Source organism: Tetrao urogallus, assembly GCF_951394365.1.
Source record: "Tetrao urogallus genome assembly, chromosome: 14".
NCBI classification, from domain to species: Eukaryota; Metazoa; Chordata; class Aves; order Galliformes; family Phasianidae; genus Tetrao; species Tetrao urogallus.
This window is the reverse complement of record NC_136827.1, coordinates 13,194,934-13,213,602: the sequence shown is the minus strand read 5'-3', so window position 1 is coordinate 13,213,602 and position 18,669 is coordinate 13,194,934. Positions and strand designations below refer to the sequence as shown.

The 18,669-nt window shown below is 42.9% G+C and overlaps 1 protein-coding gene across 1 annotated transcript in view; it reads right to left on the bottom strand.

Moving 5' to 3' along the window:
• Positions 1–18,669, bottom strand: part of ADAMTS2 (ADAM metallopeptidase with thrombospondin type 1 motif 2) — a gene marked incomplete at both ends in the record, with an annotated part of 164,346 nt that overhangs the window by 91,942 nt on the left and 53,735 nt on the right. Inside the window, 1 exon segment of the mRNA XM_079542544.1 lies at positions 10,041–10,200. Within this exon segment, the coding sequence (XP_079398670.1) occupies positions 10,041–10,200 (160 nt within the window).

Genomic DNA, 18,669 nt, shown 5'->3' with positions numbered 1-18,669 from the left:
TCTTTTGAAATTAATAAGATCTACATCACCATGTGAACCCTCTCTCTCTCCTGATTTCCCTGTGAAGGGAATATTGGAGAGGTACTGGGATGTGCATCCCAGAGGAGCTGCTCCAGGGCATACCACATTTCTGAGTCTCACACAGCAGACACCTTAAGCACCTTGAACAACTGGTGTGCCCCTTCACATACAACTAGGGAAACCTCTTGACAGAAAAACAGACATGGACACAAAGTGCACGGATATCTGGTATTGTAAATTTCAAAGCAGCTGTACAGAGAAGCTACCATGGGGTTTGTTTTTTTTCAGGTTACTTTTAGGACAGAGCAAGTCTCATGTGTGACTCATACTTGAGATAAAAGAATCCCTCCTAAAAATATTCTTTAAATAATCACCTCAGTTTTCACAAAGCTATGATTACTGAAGAAATACTGAAGTATTACAGTTTAAAAAAAAAAAAAGTGTTGTTTTGTTTGTTTTTTTGACAACCTGTACTGAGCAAACCCTGCCCTATGGAGCAAAGCCCAGGGAAATGCATCATGTTCCAAGGACAACTGCTTTAAGCCCAGCAGTGCTGGGGCAAGTGGGCCACATCCCACCAGGCTCTGCAAGCAGGAAACACTGCAGGGGATGAGGATGAGCTCCAAGGGCCTCTGCTCACACCTCCTCCCACTGCTGGGTCCTCCTGCACCACTGCCCTCCCTTCCTTGCACAGCCAGCCCACAGCACCACAGAGTTTTGCTGAGAAATCTTCTACCTGCAGAACTACCAGCTCTGGGGCTGAGCTGAAACCCATCCCTAACCCCCGCGCCATCCAGATTGTGATTAACAATTCTTCCCCTTGAAAGCACGGCACAGTGCTGGGCAGGCAAGCCATGCCAGATGGTCTGTGCACACACAGAGCTGGAACAAGTGACTGCACAAAAACTCACAGATAAAAGGAAAAGCAAAGATGCAAACCAGGCTTTTAATCAAAGAACCTGCAGAAAAAAAAATAGAGCACAGTTTTTAACCCACTAACAAGCACTGCAGTTCCAAGAGCAGAGACTTTATACCCTTCACATGGGATGGGGGTCTCTGGAGACACGCAGCCAGTGGAGGGCAGGATCCCCACAGCCACGGAGGTAAGCAACAAAACAGTTCAGTTGCCTGCCCATCACATAGCCTCCAGCTGCATCCTTTTTAGCAAGAGCCCCCTGAAACACAAGGGACACAACACCCGAGACAACAAAATTCGTATTACTACCTGCAAATTTTCACATGGGACTTCCTGCTACACACCCCGTTGGGGAGCAAATACTTGGAAAGATAATTACAGGTCCTTTGTAATGCGATCATTCAGAGGGATCAGCCTGAGTTCACAATTTGCATTAAGTTCCTTCTGTCTTCAACTCGTTCCATTGCTTCAAAATAGTGTTTCTGTGCTTGGTAGAAAAGCACACGTTTTCAAGAAGAAATAAGTTCATTGCTGTGCCAGAGCACACATTTCAGAAGTTTTGAACCTGAAGCTTCATCAGCTTCTTCTGGGCTGAGATCCTTTTGTCTTTTGTAATTTCAGGAAAGCACTGGGGAAAGGAGACTTGCACAAGCCAAAATGAAAGTTAGCACTCCTGCTGTTTATTCTTCAAGTGAAAGTTATTTTTACTTAAAAAGCCCAAGCAGCCCCAGGCATTGCTTATGGAATTCAAAACACAAAAGACACAAACAAACAAAAGTTAGAAAATGGCTGGAGAAAGATGTTACCCAACACCGGCTCCAGCTATCAGCACAGCTCTGGGCAGTGGGCACCCACCCCACACTGACTATTGGATCATCACAGGTGCATCTCTGGCCTCTGCAGCTTTGACACATTGAAATGCTCTGCCTTTAATTGGAAGTGAGCTTAGGAGCAAGAAAGCATTTGCTTATAGGAACACATTCAGAGTACAGTGGCCACCATGTAATTTAATCACTGCAGAGGAGGCCAAAATGATCGCTCTTTTCTCCCATTGGGTCTAGCAGCACTATCAACACAGCAACCCTTCCAGCAGCACCTCTGCAAGCAATGAGGCACCAGCAGCACCCAGCACCCCGCCAGCAAGCGGCAGAGTTCACATGGCTGACAACAGTCAGAACCAGCTGGAATACTTTTTTAATCCTTGGACCACTTCATAAGGCCGCACATGTGGCTCCTCTGCAAGAGATGACAGAAATTTCCATGTCTGAAGGATATCCATCTCCCTCACAACTCTGGGCTTGCCCATTGCTTTCATTTGATGACGCCCGGAGCTTTTTGCCTGATCAAACCACTTTATCATCATTATCATGGACAGCAGACAAGATTTATGCCGCTTTCAGTCTACAGCAAATGTTTATCAGCTTCTTCTACTCGAGCTGACTTCAGTGACGCACACCAGATGCTATTTTGCATATTGTTATTAAACACAGAGTTTGAATAATCCCATCATACAAAACACCAAGCGGTACACGCTACCCATGTTTTTGAATTCTCAGCTTCAGAATCCATTTCCTAAGCAGAGATACAGCCTGCAGAACGCGCTCAGTTGTCAGGACAGAATATTAAGGTCTTTCTGTGAACAAGTTTCCCCTTTTGTGCCTGGCAGAGACATCAGAACCCACTGGATTACTGCCACGCTCTGTCTTCCTCAGCAGGTTGGACAACATGAACGTAGCTGGTAAATAAACAGCCCCCAGCAGGATGACACTTGGTGGGAAAACTCACAATCCATGCGAAACTGCAGAAGTGTGTGGGTGTGCACATACATTTCCATAAGGAAAAGCTCCACACAGGCCTGCAGGAGGCTGCACACACTCACACACATCAGTACTCGCATGGGAAGGCGAGGTTTGACTTCTGAACCGCTGCTCCTATGAACTCTGGTCTGACAGCGGGCCATTACCAGCAAAGGACAATATAGGCTTTCAGTACAAACAAGGTTGATGCTAACCTTGTCCAAAAGGACAATGTTTTGTTCTCTTGTTCCTCCCATGAGGTTGTGAGGATAAAGTCATTAAGTCCTGGGAGATCAACAGGTGTAAAAAAGCAGAATAAAGCAAACAGTCATGAAAGCTGTTGTTAAGTGTCTTGTCTCTATAAACGTATCTATAAACAAGTGAGTTTTGGCTAAGAATAAACATAAACAAGCGATTAGTCAAGCTTAGTTTCACACACCCCTTGTGCTGAATTAATTAATAGAAAAATGTAAAAAAAAAAAAGTATTTTCCTCATGTTTTCGAGGGCTCATCTGTTAGAACCATTTGTATAAAAGCTCTCGATTTATGGACCAGCTTTATTATCATTTCCTTATATTTAGCAACACTCAGTACATTTGGTAATATTCAGCTCCAGCTGTAAGCTGTTTACAGCAGTCACCCAGAGCCTTCTCATGTTGTTTCAATATAGCAGCAAAGCTAAAATGAACTCGTCAGTTGAGAATGAACTGAATATTATTTGTTTAATTGAAAAACAATACAAATGAATCACTGATATTTCATAAGTACAAACAATTAAGTCGTTCACATTTAATTCATGCATCATTGATCAGAAGTAGAAAGCATCAGCAACAAGTTTTTATCAGTAAAGGATGAACCCACCTCCAACCAGAAAACATTTGGCCTAACAGACGTGTGGATACAAATGCTACTGAAGTCAGTTTGACTTCAGATTGACTTCAGTACCTGCTTGCAGCTAAGCATGCACATAAATGCTTCCTTGAAGTCTGCATGCATCTCCAGCTGTCTAATGAGGATGGGAAGGGATGAATATAGAAATGGAAGTCCTTAATATAGTATCATTATGTTCCTGTCTCCTTGTTTAGAAGCCATTTATTAAAGAAATGACTGTGGTTTTGTTGAGTGCATTGAAGAGGGGCCAGGAAACCACAGTGGAGCCAGCAGCACATGGCAGCGCTCTGCTCCGGCCCCTCTGCATCCCCCATCACATGCAGCATCCCTGAGCAGCTCCATGCTCTGCACGTGGCTGTGCTGCCCCACCACCTTCACCTGTGCACAGCAGGATTCTGTACCTGCTGAAAGTAAACAGTGCTGCAGCAACCACAGCATTTGATGACAAAGCACGTCCAACTTTGGAAAGTGATTTTTAGCATCTGGAAAAATAAGTGTTGGGGGGTTGTTTTAATTGACAGCAAAGACCATTTGAAGCCACAACACAATTTCCGAAACACTCAAAAATTTTTAAAAAAGCCCACTGTAAAAGCAGCCAACAGTTTTATGGCGGCCCTGATATGCATACAATATCAGCATGCGTCTCCCATTACACAAACACTTCCCTTCTGCCCCTAGAGAAAAAAAAAAAAAAAAAAACAAAACAAGAAAAATCACTCATCTCTGAGAAAGATTCAAATAATGTTCAGAAAATAACTAAATCTTTTTAAAAAGCATTCTGTTCAATGATCCCATTACATGTTTATTCCCAGCCAAAAGAACAGCTGCCTAGAACGGATTGGGAGGACAGGATGGGTACAGTGCAAATCCACTATGGGGTAATCCATGCATCTATGGGAGAAAGTTCTATTAACTCTGGGGAAAAAAGTCTATTCCCTCTAGTACATGCCAAGCATGTAAAAATATACTGCTCATTAGCATTCAAGTAATCATCCCAGATGATTTATTACATGTTTATGAAAAATGAATCTTCAGATTTACCCAAGAGTTTCACATAAGTGCCTTATTTGGCTGTCCTAGCAAAAAACTGCTTCATCAGCCACATCTGTGGTTGGGAAGGGTGACATCCAATGGCCTGAGAACCCTCTGGGACTTCTTTTTCTGAAGTGCATAACCTCACTACTTATTCAAGACCTGAAACACAACTAAATTCTTGATCTTTCTCTTCCCAGAAAAGCCCCATGAATCTGCAATGTGCAATTCAGAGAAAACCCGAGGCAGAAGAGAGACAGATGTATTTATCATGCACAGATGATGTAGGAAGGAGAAAAAAAATACTGTCATCAGTGCCTTACTGACTACAAAATAAGGAACAGCAATTAATCAGCAGGAGTACACTCTGAGAGGAAATATCGATTGAATCTGGAGAAACTTTGGTGTGCTGAAGGAACGGTTCCTCTGCAAAGGTAACCAGAAAAGTTTCTGTAAATTAGAATGGCACCCAGCCAGCCCACAGCCGGTCTGAGTGCTGCTGCAGGCAGCCCAGCAGAAATGTGCAACAGACTCACGTTGGTTTCTAAAGAGTAATTTAAATACATTAGTAAATCAATGACATTGGCAGTTTGATGGACTATGATGGAGCAGTCCTCATCTGAAACATCATCTTTAAAACCTGCAAAGCTCTGGCAACTGAGCTTTTACAACTTTACTGTGCTGTTTGTTTTTTAAACTTTATCTTCCCTCCCCACCCCTCAACCAGCTTCTAGTGTGTGGTTATCCCAGCTTACACTGACAAGAGGTTTCTCTCCTGCTGGACTGGCCCTCAAGCCCTCTGGACTCCCCAATGTCCCATCAGTGTGAGAAAGAAGAAAGGCTTTATTTGGTCCTTCTCAGCCACAGAGAGGCAGGAGGTGTCAGTAACGTGGCTGAGGAGAAGCTCTGCTCTACGAATGTACAGATACAGGCTCAGAAAGGAGACAGTGCTTTTCTTCAACAGGAGCGACCAACATTTCTTTCCTTTTACCTGACTGGCATACACTTATATCTGGAGGGGTGTTAGCCACCCTGAACTTAAAATAGGAAACAGTGGTTGACATTTAGAGAAAAGCAAGACATTTTTGCCCCAGGAAGTGCTCCACAGGATCATATAAAATGATCACATCTTTCAGCACCAAGTCCTACCTCCCTGAAGATCTGACCTCAGGCAAAGCCAAGCACTGCTGTGAAAGGAGCTGGATCCACCAGGAGATGTGCAAGTCTGCCCAGCCTGTCAGCCCGGAGTGCATTCTTGATGGGACTTCTGTCAGGTTGGGCTTCACCATTCCAAGGGATTTCATTTGCAGTTAAAGAAAGAACAATCTCCCTGCCTCAAGAACAGCTAGAGAGTTACCTTGTTGTCTTCTTCAGTAATAAACGGCCCTTTGCTAAAGTCATCCTTCATCTACACAGTAAATAAAAATGTCAACTGAAGTGAGTTCCTGTTTCCCAGCAGTCAAGCAATACAGTAAAACTCAAAATAATGTATTTAAACAACGATTTTGAGAAAGAATGCAAACCTTAAGGAAGTTTTCATATAATCATTGCCTCTCAGTTGATCAACATACAAAGTGATTTAGCTGTGGATAGGATTTAGAAGGCTGATACTCAGATCATCTTTAGAGACCAAAAAAATAAAATCAAGACCTCATCAAAACCATTGATTCCATCTCTCTTAACACCTAAAGAACATTTCCAGTTAAAAAAACCGCAGCTTCAAGAAACGAAAACAATCCTCCTCAAGTTTGCCTGTTTAATTTTAATTCTGTTGTGCAGGTAACCTTACTGCTATCAGGCAACATTTCTCACCTATTTAAGAAGGAATTCAACTGGAAATGCTAAGATATTTTCAGCTGACTATTTTTATCTAGAGGAAAATAACCTATCAGACGCATGCAAACAGCAGAAACATACTTGCTAGTCAAAGTTGGGTTTATTTCTACCATACCTGCCATACATCAACCAGGCACAATAATGTGTCTTTCCAGAAGAATTAGCCCAACTGAGACAGCCATAGTGAGCTCACATGGACTTTTATGGCATAATTCCTTAGTTTTTAGTTGCCTAAAACACAAGGCTTGGGTTTCTCCAATACATTCACAAACTGTATTGTTTACAGAGGCAGAACAGATAGAAATGTTCCCTTTATGTTGTAATTCTCACTAAGACCATGTAGTCCTACACCAGTCAAAATGCAATGATTCAGGATGCCAAAGCAAATGTTTACCTGGGACAAAGAGTGGAAGAGACTGAAGCATTTACAAGCAGCTCGTATCTATCTTTCTAAACCCAAACACTCAAAAATCGTAACTTCGAACCCTCTCCCAAATCTCCCAAGATTTTGAAAGGTGTTACCTTCAAAATTGTGGAATATTATATACTGTGATGTTCTCCATTTTAAGATATTTAGATAGAAAACCAAGTTTTTATCAACAGTTAAGAGACAGAAGCTCCACTAGTGGGAAAAAAAACTTCATTCCATATTTATATGATTCCTGGAGGCTGATCTTTAAAAATAGTCCAACCATTACAATTCATCACATGTAAATTCATGGGACTTGGCAACTACATCAATGTCTCCAGGGATGATGGAAGAGGAGGAGAGCTCTTGGCTAAATGGGTTAAACGTTCTTTTATTTTTTTCCATCTCTTATTTATTTACTATTTCTTTATTAAATAGAAGGAACATGCTGAAAGTGATTTCTTAAAAGAAGCCCATTGATTCGCTCCGAGTGTTTTGGAGACATGTACTTACCAATACCCCACACTAAGTATTCTGACACTCATTCAACAAAACTAGATGCATACTGCAGAAAGACAAACTAGAAAATAAAAATATTTTTTTCCCTGAAAAACATGTCCTTTCTAAGACTGTTGCCCATGGCAAGTTAGGAGTGAAAAGTCAGGTTTAATAAGAGTACAGGAGAAGAGCAGTTTCAGAGTAGCTGTTTATTTTCTTTTGTTGTTAAAGGCAAAGAGAATCCCAAGGCGCCAAAACAAGTGCAGTAATTTGTGGTTGCATTCTGTTTTTCCAAACAGAAAAACTAATCTTTATCAATTTTACAAATCAAGAGAGGACAGGTGGAGGGCAGATTGTTACTCTCTGCATTTGTTTCCTTATTCTAAAATGTAAAGTAAGAGAAACACAACAGTTCCTACCTAGCACAGACACCTGCTGTTCCAGACACGGTCAGTGCTACAGCTCAGCTTTGCTTGTGGGAGTTCAGCCACACCTTTGCTTTGTAATTCCACAGTGCTGGCTGACAGCTATTATTATTTCATGCCTTTGCACCAGAGCTTACAAACTCCAGGCCATGCAGGCACACAGCACAGCGAGGCCCCGAGGAGGCCCAGCAGCAGAAGGCTGCCAGCATCACACAGCACCCTGCAGCACAGCTTTGCCATCAGTCCCACCTGGCAGTCCATGTGCAGCCCCACCAAAAGCTGTGATCTGCAGAGGCTTTCAGACACAGCTGTCAGAAGAGCCTTTCTCTTGCATGCCAATAACTGAAGCTGATCTACAATTTACACTTCGCTGCGTACCAGACTCCTACTCCTGAGGAATATTTACCATCCGAAAACAAAAACACTGCCATAAGGTGTGAATAACATCAAGTCCTTTGTTTAAGAGGAAATACTGTGACTGGCTGATATTTTCCAGCACTGCAATAATTTTATAAAAACCTACAAACAGAGCAACTTCCACCATATGATTGTGGCTCTCAGGCCTGCCACCCCCAGCTCTGCTCCAAAATGAGCACAAAGGCAATCAGAAGAACCCAGCACAGCACTGTTTTTGGTCACAACATTCATTCTGGTCATTCTGGTGGCCAAACTGGAGTAAAGTCAGATGGTTACAATTGTTTGCTTCTTTTTTTCTCCTTCAGATTAACTTGGATATTGAGAAGTTTACACTATTGTGCACACAATTACACTATTACCCTAACGCAGATGCCCCTGTTTGTTGCAGGGCAGTTGGCCTTTAAGAGTCCCCTCCAACACAATTCTACAACTCCAACTTCATTGCCTAATCTCCATGACTGTTCCTCCATGGGGCTTGGGGAGATTAATACATGCAAGAGCACTGCAGAGCTTTGATAGCACGTTACAACATCTATCTTTTGAAAGCGTATTCGAGAGAGAGATGGATCACCCAGAATACTACTGCAGAGGAAAGTCTAACACTTTGCATTATACCTAAAACATGCTGCAATAGGATGATTCTAGGGTGCAGCAGCAAATAACTCTGCTGCTCGGTGCACGCATTTGGAGCAAAAATACAGACAGTTTTTTTTTCCTGTCAAACAACCCAGTTAATTTTGGTGTTAAAGCTAGTTGTCATAACATCCACTTACAAGGTTTGCATCCATTATTTATTCACCAAAAGAGGAACTATAACTAAAAAGAAACAGAAAATACTGCATAGAAAGATTGCTTATGCTTAGATCTTTTTACTCACAACACGATGGAAAGCACAGCAAAATGGCAGGGTAGCATGATCTTAAGCTATGTAGAGTAAGGGTCTGCTTGGATGAAAGAACGGAAGGCACAAAAATAAATTGGGGAGGAGAAAAAAAAAAAAAAAGCTGCTTACCTTCAGAAGGCCTCAGGTACACAGGAATCTCCAACAAAACCCCCCTGCATCCACTGCTAACCCTTAAATGAGGTCTGGGAAAGGGTGGATCCTGGCTCCTCCCCTTCTGGTCACTCAGGTGTATGCAATCGCCTGGGCTGGCCTTGCCTTCCCACCAGGTGCTCAATCACTGGTTCAAGCTGTGACTTAATATTCTCTCCACACTACTGCTGTCTACTCCATACATGTTATGTTAAATTCCACAATCAGAAGCATAAATAAATCCATAAATAAATCCCAATAAATCAGAACCATAAATAAATTGTGTTCATATCAGAAGATGCCATTATTTCACCACTAGGAATAAATTTAGCCCAGTGAAGTCACTGACCACAAGAAGCCCATGTATCATGTTCAGCACTGGGGTCCCTGCTGCAGCTTTGCAACACAGCCTTTGCAAAGGCAGCACTGCTACCTGTCTGAGCTGATGGAGCACTCGTGCAATGCTGCTCTGTTCACCATCCCCTTCTTCTGCTCTGCCACAGGGACTTAGCTGGCACAATGACTTCATGCTGTGTCTAGAGCCAAGAAAGCTCCTTAAAGCATACAAAGCTCCATCAACCTGGAGATAGTTTTGGCTGCTACAGAGCTTGCTTATCCCAGATAAATTTCTGAACTGCTTCCCTACCTGTTTGCCTACAGAGGAATAACACCACTTTGAGGATAGCAAAAACAGTCCGCAAGCCACCTTGGCACGTCCCTTTAGTTACACTTTATATGTCAGCCAGTATTAACATTTCTGCCTTACCTTTGTACAGGGTATCTGCATCCTCAATTGGAAGCTGCTTCTTGGCAGCTGCTCTGCGATAGACCACGTGTGTTCTGCCTCCTTCCTCCTCCTCCTCACGAGTCCCCTTCTCCAGAGGTTCAATGAAGAACTCGTCCTTGTCCGTGCGAATCATGCCAGCCTGGAGGAACAGGGCAGAGATTGAACATTTTGTGTTACTGCACACCCAGCTGACACTGTGAGTAAATAGTTACAGTATGCTTAAGCACACATTAGTGTCCTCTAGAGAGCAATTAGGATGCAGAGAGGAAGCCAGGTGAATTCCTTATTAGAGCAAAATGAAGTTCCATTTCCCCAGCTTGACAAGAAAGGACAAAAGGTAAAACCCTGAACCAAAGGGATTTCTCCTTAAACCAGATGAGCGAAGCACAGGTCTGAGAACCTGTCTAGGAAATACCATCTCAATTAGAAACCAGCTACAATGCAAGTTAATATGACCTTGGCTATCTGTCAGCCACAGACTGCTCCAGTGCCTCCTATCTGCTAAACAGAGGATGGGGTCAGTGCTGTAAGCTGGTCCTGATGGGCAGTTCCACAGCCAAAAAATGTAGTCAGCCTTTCTGTTCAGAAGCAGAACAGAAATGCTACAGATTACATGCAGGCAAATAAGCACAGAGATTATTTTCCCCTTGACACAAAGCGTTGCACTGACAAAAAAGAGAAATAAAAGAATTCTTTCAAGAATTAGCCATAGCTCCTTTTAAGAAAGGTGCCAGCAGCACTTCTGCTAAGAGAGAAAAACTTATTCAGCCTGGAACGGCTGCCCTGGTATGGAAAACTGAGACATTTACACTGCTACAGAGCATCTCAGAGGAACATCATCCGAATGATCCTCAGCACTGAGCACGGCAGGGAAACCACCACAGAGCCTGAACACCTTGAAGAGGTATTTCTGTTGTTTTCATGCAGGTGGAAGAACTGGGCACCGCAGTGTTCCACACGTGTCTCCCACACGCAGCCCTGCCCAAGGGCACAGGATACATTGGGCAGCAGTTCCCTGCAGAGCTGGTTGGCTTCAGTCCATTTTTCTGCATATATTTCCAAATCTATTTTTGAGAACTTCAAGTGGCAAAAAGTTACCGTGTAAATTGAAAGCCTTACTGTTAATGTGGAATAACTTTAAACTGTTAAAGAGAGAAAGCCAAAATGACCTTCAGAAGAACCTCCCTCCTCATCACACTCCTGCCACTCTGCCCACTGAGCACACCCAACTGACAGGACTGGACTGGGAGCTTCTGGATGTGATGACAGTTCTCAGGACCTGTGCTTCTGGGACCCCCAGCCCTGCTGGGAGAAACTCAACCTCAGACTTCCAGGAGAAGCAGTTTGCCTGCCTCAAACTCAGTACCCTCACTTGAAACAAGCATCATCTAAAACACCCTTACCACATCCCAGCAGTAAAGTTCTCATACAACTCATATTTTTCCTTCTACAAGCAGCAAACTGCATTTCTACCACTATAAATACAGTCTGTTCTTTGGTTCACTCCTTGGAAAAATGTCAGGTTCATTTGTCATGTCTTAACTCACATTAGGCAAGATTTCCAGTCCCAGATTTCATGTATGTAATGTATACAGAAACAGATTGAAGAGGAAGGATTAAAGAAGCAAAATTATATCGAAGCAATTTAAACCAGTGCCATCCTGCCTGTAAGAGAGGAAACTGAATTTGAAATCCTGTCCTGGTTCTTCTTATCTAATTTAGATTCTACATCAGGCACAAAAAAGGTGAGACAGGCTCAGCAGCTGAAGGCAGCTAAAACAAGCAAGTGCTCAACCCAGAGAGACAGCCACTGATATTCTGGAGTGTTTTGAGGGGTACATGACAACTTCAGAACCGAATTACCCTTCATTCTCCTTTTAATACTTATTTTACTTGTATGTATGCCCACATTTCTTCTGATATTGGATATTATATCCAGCAATGCTAAAGTCTTTTAATGAGAAATACACAACTAAGGATGAAGAAGGAACAGGCATTTGCACACTTACCTGCACAGCATACAACGCATTTGCCATACACATACCCAGGAGATACACATGGACGTCCAATGAAAGAACAGGATTTTGCTTTTAGCAAGTAAGATGCATTGTTGCAAACACGTTTCTACATATTTCTGGACTTTTAAAACCTATTATTAAACCTCAGCAGCTAATGCCAATTCTTAATTGTTCATGCATTGTTTAAAATGCAGTCCATACCTGCAGGACGTGCAGAGGGATGTGCCAATGAGAGCCTGGAGTTCAAACCAGAATCACAGAATCACAGAATTGTAGGGGTTGGAAGGGACCTCCAGAGATCATCGAGTCCAACCCCCCTGCCAAAGCAGGTTCCCTACAGCAGGTCGCACAGGTAGGCATCCAGGCAGGTCTTGAACATCTCCAGAGAAGGAGACTCCACCACCTCCCTGGGAAACCTTCCATGGAAAATTACCAGGCAGACAACTTCTGTCAGATCTGATCTACTGCTGGTTTTAGAACAGCTTTTATAATTGTGTGTATTTGGATCGTAAAAGAATTATATATTTTTCTACAGATTCTACACAGTTTTTCTATTAGCCAATTTATTCTTGTGTCTTAAGTTGAATTAAGTAAGAAAATATGGCTTTATTTAAGAGTTTAGGAAGAAAATTCATTGAGACTGCAAGGCAGAGTTCCCACAGCAATCCAAAGTTCAAGCCATCTGCCCAAGAACATGCCCACAATTATACAAGGCCCATTCACATGGTACTCCTGCATTTCTCCACCACGCAATTCCTTGCCAGTTCAAGTGAGAGGTTTAACCTCTTCATGTGCATTTCTCTACTTCTTAACTACCATAACAACAGTCCTGTAGGATAATTCAAAAGGCTGACTTATGTTTTTTGCCAAGTGCTTTGAATTTGAAAAGCTCAGGATGAATTGCCTCACGATTTTGTTCTGATAAAACTCAGAACATCACAAAAAAAGCCACCAGGAAGCTGCGATTGCTTGCAGGCACCAGGTGTTGCATTGTTTGAGCAAATTTGTGCCTTCCTTTCAATACTGGCTGGACTAAGAAGACTTGAGAACAATCTTGGGTTATCCTCCATTTACTCCAGGCAATGTGCAAACAGAATTAAGCCTTTCAGTTCTCAGTCTCTTCAAGTTCTGGGCAGAACAGCTCCCAGAAGCTTGCAAGGAACTGCTACCAGCACTGCCCCGGTCTGTAATGCCCATTGCCCATCCTGGCAGTGCTGCTCATGCAGGCTCAGGAATATGCCCGTGGTGTCCCCTCACAGCCACGCAGATGCTGTGTTACACAGCCAGGAGCAGGGCCCAGCCTCTGTCCCACCAAGCCTTTACATCCTCATCTTCTGGAGCTTCTAAGTTCAAACTAAAGTGAGTGTGAGAATATTGCAAAATAATGATGGCAGCTGTGACTGTGTCCTGTGACTAATAAAAATACAAATTAATTGAAAATGCATTTGTCTTTGGAACACAATGAACTGTAGCAAAGAGCCCATAAAATCCCACTATTTCCCAAAGCAGGACATCCCCAGGCCTTCCATCCAAGGGTTCCCAGAACCCAGCAGCAAATTACTCTAGTCAGGCACTGCTTAGCACTCATTAATATGCATTAAAGGCAGAAGACACTTAATCAAAAGGAAACTGCAGTTCAAAGAATCAAAACCTCTGCTAAGGTTAGCAAGGCAGTTATTTGGAAGTGAAAGCCACTCAGGAAAAAATCCCGTAAGGATGGCAGAGTGACTGCCCTGTCTAATTAAGACAAAGATTATATTGATAAGCCACAAATGAGTTCATAGCGACACACAGGGCTGGCATTAGGGCTGCACTAATCTCTTTGGGGGGCAATAGAGCTCCTGTGCCCCTGAAGACCTGCCAGGCTTTCAAGGACCAGAGGATCTACAGACACCCATAAGCGTGAGGATGGCAGGGGCTCTTCCCTACCTGCCCAGCTACACAGGACAAGGCCACCCCTCCCCACAGGACCTGCTGCCCCATCCCCGCAGCCAGGCCTCCCAGCAGCTCTTCCTGCACAGCTCTGTGTTGGAGCAGACCTCACCTCCTCAACACCCCGACCCCACTCACATTTCTAAAGGCATTCTTTAAAAGTGTAATTTGATAGAAAAACTGCCTGGCATATTTAGGATCTACAGAAAATCCCGAGTTTTAGAGCTTTACCTCCCGTGGCTAATTAAATGTGCACTCAGTGAGCAACTTAATTGTCTCCTCATTCCCATTCCCATCACAGCTCCTGTTCTAGGCTGTAATGAAGCAACCCATCTAACTGCTGCTTCAGACTCCAGAGCTTCAGCCTATCCTGTAACCGCAAGTTTAATTAATGTTCATTTTCTTCCTCATTAGTACTGCTTTACAAAGTTTCTCATTGCCATATAAAGGCAGATTTACTTCCCAATCTCCAGGCGTGTGATACAGATATGAAGCTAAAATTAAATGTGAGCAAACCTGAAATTAATAATAATTTTTACAAAATCTAAATGTGTGCTTATTTAATTAAATCTACAACCTACAAAACCAGAGTGTTTCATAGAAAATGTTTTTCTGTAAATAGAGAGTTCTGGGTTTTTTGGGGGGGAGTATTTGATTCTGAAAAAGTAATTGCCACATAAGGCAGAATTTGGTTCTACCTGTGCAGAGCCAAATCCTAAATACAGCCCTGAACTTCATGGAATCCTCCTTGACACCAATGGGAGGTTTGGGCTATCTGACCGTTAAGCTGAGTGCTTGGTTAGCAGCCTGCACTCCCTATGATGTCAGTGAATCCTCCAGAGGGGAATTTGCAGTATGGTATCCTCCCAGCAATCGATTCTCAGAGAAGCAGGGACAGGAGATTTGCATTTCACTGTACAGTTGCCAGAAAACATTCTGTAAATGACTCAAAAGAGAAAATATTTATATTTGCAGGACAACAGATCAGACAGGGACTTATTCCACTTCTATATCAATGTGTCTGTGCTCTAAATATACTTCATTGCTTTACATTTGACTAAAATTGGAACTAATATGGCACTTTCAGCAGAGAATCTGAAAGCAAATTGAATGTGTTCTTCTTATTTATGATCCTTCTCTGGGTCTTTGAGCTGCAGGAATGGGCTTTTTCCAAACAGTAACAGATGTGTCCACCCAGCACTGAAGTGCAGAAATGTGGTTCGTTCAATTGCATTACAATGGACCTGACACATAAAGATCTCAGATGACTGGAGCGAGATCACCGAGAAGCCTGGGTATAACCAAGGACACAGCACAGACCTTCCAAACTCATTCCATCCCATATGGGATTTCTCAACATTTCCAGTTCTGCAATTTGTTTATTCTCAATCATGAAGTATGTTGATGTAGGAGCAGGCACGCTTGGCGTTTTGTTTCTATTTAGGTTCATTTATGTAGACAGTAATTACAAAAGAACCTTATGTCATGTTTACATTGGATGCTTTGAGGATATGCCTTGACTTACTGAAGCACTGCACTTTGCTCTGAAGGAGTTGCACCAAACCCTTGGAAGATGGTGCCCCTCGCAGTGCTGTGTGCTGCTGCTCTCCTACACCACACTGATTTGTTCAGTTCCAGGCAGGACGTAGAAAGGCAAAAAGAGAAAAAGATTTAATTGAACATGTTTTTCTTGCTGTCATCCTAGAAGGACTATTTTTCAGCTTTTATTTCCAAGTCAACTTGTGATTAAGTTGCTTTATTTTCCACATTTCCTCAGAATAATTATGTATACAAAGAGGAGTTGCACAGATAGCTTGATAAAGAAGCAGAGCTGTATGAAAGCTGCATGTTTCTTAGTGTCCGTATTCATCCTCTGCAGAATGGAGTTAAGGTCACATTTTTAATGCATTTGGGACCTACTAATGAAAAGCAGCACACAGAAGAGCCATTTATACTGAGTGCTTTCATGACAGTCTGCTTTCTCACAGTCCTTGTAGCACAAGGGAGAAACATAGGGGCATAAGGAAGATAGAAATACAGAAATATGTGTCTGTATGCTTCCACTGCTACTGAAAATAAAGTTTTGTCCGTGGAGCCCAGCTCAGTCCCAACACTGCTGCAGGTGTGATTAATAGCAGCAGTGAGACAAATTTGCAGCCAATATAACCCGATGCTAACAGACATGCATTAGTTTATAGTAGATGAGAATCTGGACTCAAACCTTGCATATGAATGCCATAACTCATTTTGAGTTTTTAAAGGGGGGATTTGTGGTTTTTGAAGAGATGCAGCCGTGGGACAGCCTGTGCCTCTGCCCCACAGCATCAGCCACTGCACTGCCTGCTGCTCCCCTCTGAATCCTGGCACCAGGGAGGAAGGCTGCGTTTCCAAAGCTTAACCACAGGGAAACGTGGCTTTATGCAAAGAGAGCGTGTGAAGCAGATACAGCCTGCAGAAATGCAACAGAGCCTCAGGAGCTGAGAGGAGCCCAGCAGGATCCTGCAGCTGTGCAGTGACACAGCACTGCTCCTTTGGCAGGTTTTGGCTCAACCTTTCTGACGCTTCCAGGACCAACAGCTCCAAAGAGCCAAGCTGCTGGGCCTGGTACAATTCTGGAGCTTTTTTTTTTTCTTCTTTTTTTTTTAAACAGAGACCAGCAGTTTTTTAGCTAAAATAATGTTCCAGCAAGAGCATTTTGGAAAAGACTGTAGGTCTGAGGTCCCCAGGTACGTGTAATTCCAAACGAGAAAGAGGTGAGTTATTAAATAGCTGTTAAGGATGAAAATGATAAATGCGGCAGATCGTGCTGACTCAGGGGATTGTAAACTTGATTGCTGCTGTTGCAAGCAGGGAATAGTAAGTGAGGTTCCCTGCAACAGAGTTTCTCAATTTTAGTCTTTCTGAGGGGAAAAGCGTGAATATTGAGTCCATGAATTTGCTAACAGCAAAATCCAAAAGGATTAACTTTTCCACTTCAACACAAGGAACCATTTGAAATAAAGCATTTCTGAGGTCACTCTGACAAAACACGCACTTGAGTTCTACCCTCAGCAATAAAAATGAATTGCTATTCGGCAGGAAAACAAAACCAATCCAAATGGAGAGCTCTTCAACTCAAATTCTCACAAAATGGGGTGGCTGCTACACAAGTTTCTGTTCAAAAATACATTTCCTTAAGGCACAAATCACCCCACACTGAAGCCAATGGGTGTCACATCCATAAATCTCAAGGCCAGGATTCATAAATGGGTTCATAAATATTCAAGCAGTTTAGTCTGACCTTCTGTGTGAGACAGGCCAAAGACTTTCACCAGAGCCTCACTGCAGCCTCCCAAAAACAGACACCATCCAGAATGCAGCAGGGCTGGATCGGGTCCATCAGTGGGTGGGAAACAGAGTCTAAGCCTTTGCTATAAGTAAACAAGATAAAAGACCGAACACTGGAGGGAAAGGATTTACTGTATTTAAATATATATTTACTGTATTTGTATATATACATACATATACTTCAAAATGTATACATGTAATTCATTTGAGCAGAAACATTGCATTTAAAATAAGATTATTTCAATGCTTATAAATATCCTGACTCTTCCCTGTAGAAGATGTCCCTGCAGCACCATTTCATATTCCCAACAAGCTGCTGAATGCCGACTCCAGGGCAGCTCGCTGCTGAAGCAGGGCCACCCCGACCTCCTCTACCTCTGCTCTGCTCTCTCCAGAGAGGGCATGGCAAGGAAGATCTACCCCCCATCGTGTCCTATGAAGATGTGCACCTTGAGAGACCCAGCGCTCCCTGGACCCCAACTTCTGATGTCAACCAGTGCAATGAAAGCCGGATCCCTCACAAGTATAAAACTACAGTGAGGAGAGAGCTTGCACATCCTATTGGCTCTGCTGTGCCCCACAGCCCAAATCCAGCCATGGGGTGGCCTTTGCAGCTCCTCGTGGCTTAGGAATCAGACAGCCTCCACCTGCTAAATGCGATTTTTTCTTAAAGTGATGCCTGTGAGGGTGAAGGAAAACAAAAGCTCCAAAGAGTTTACAATATCAGGGACTTGTATTCCTTTCTGCATCCCACAGACAGGCTCATTTAACCTTCCTGCTCATGCTCCACATTGAAGAGATTAACCTGAAAAGCAGTTATCCAAATGAGAGCTTGAAAACTAATGAGAGATGAGCTTTCAATTTTATCCTGTGTTCAGTCCTGCGCTTCCAGTACAAGATGTCAACAAAGTGCAAGATTCAGTACAGAAACTAAAATAATTAATCCCTGGAGGAACATGCTGATTAAGAAGGATTAAATCAAAAAATTAATGTGCACTATTTGCCTATATGACAGAGGAAAGGAGGCATATGATAACTCTCCAGCATCTGAAAGCACAGAGGAACACGGGTTGCTGATAGAGGGAAAACTTGGACATACTGGGAAAGAAACAAAATAAAAACTCCAACAGAAATTTCAAGCTGAAATATTGCAGACAATCTCATGCAGGTTAAGAAGAAAAAATAAACACCTCAAAAGCTTGTCCACAAGAACCTTCAAATTAATATTTCCATTCTTTGCATTGCATGAGAACCTAGAGATTAAGGATTAAGGTTAGGCATTGTATGAAAAGAAGAGCATCAGTTGAGAGCAAACTGGGCTCAGGTAGCTG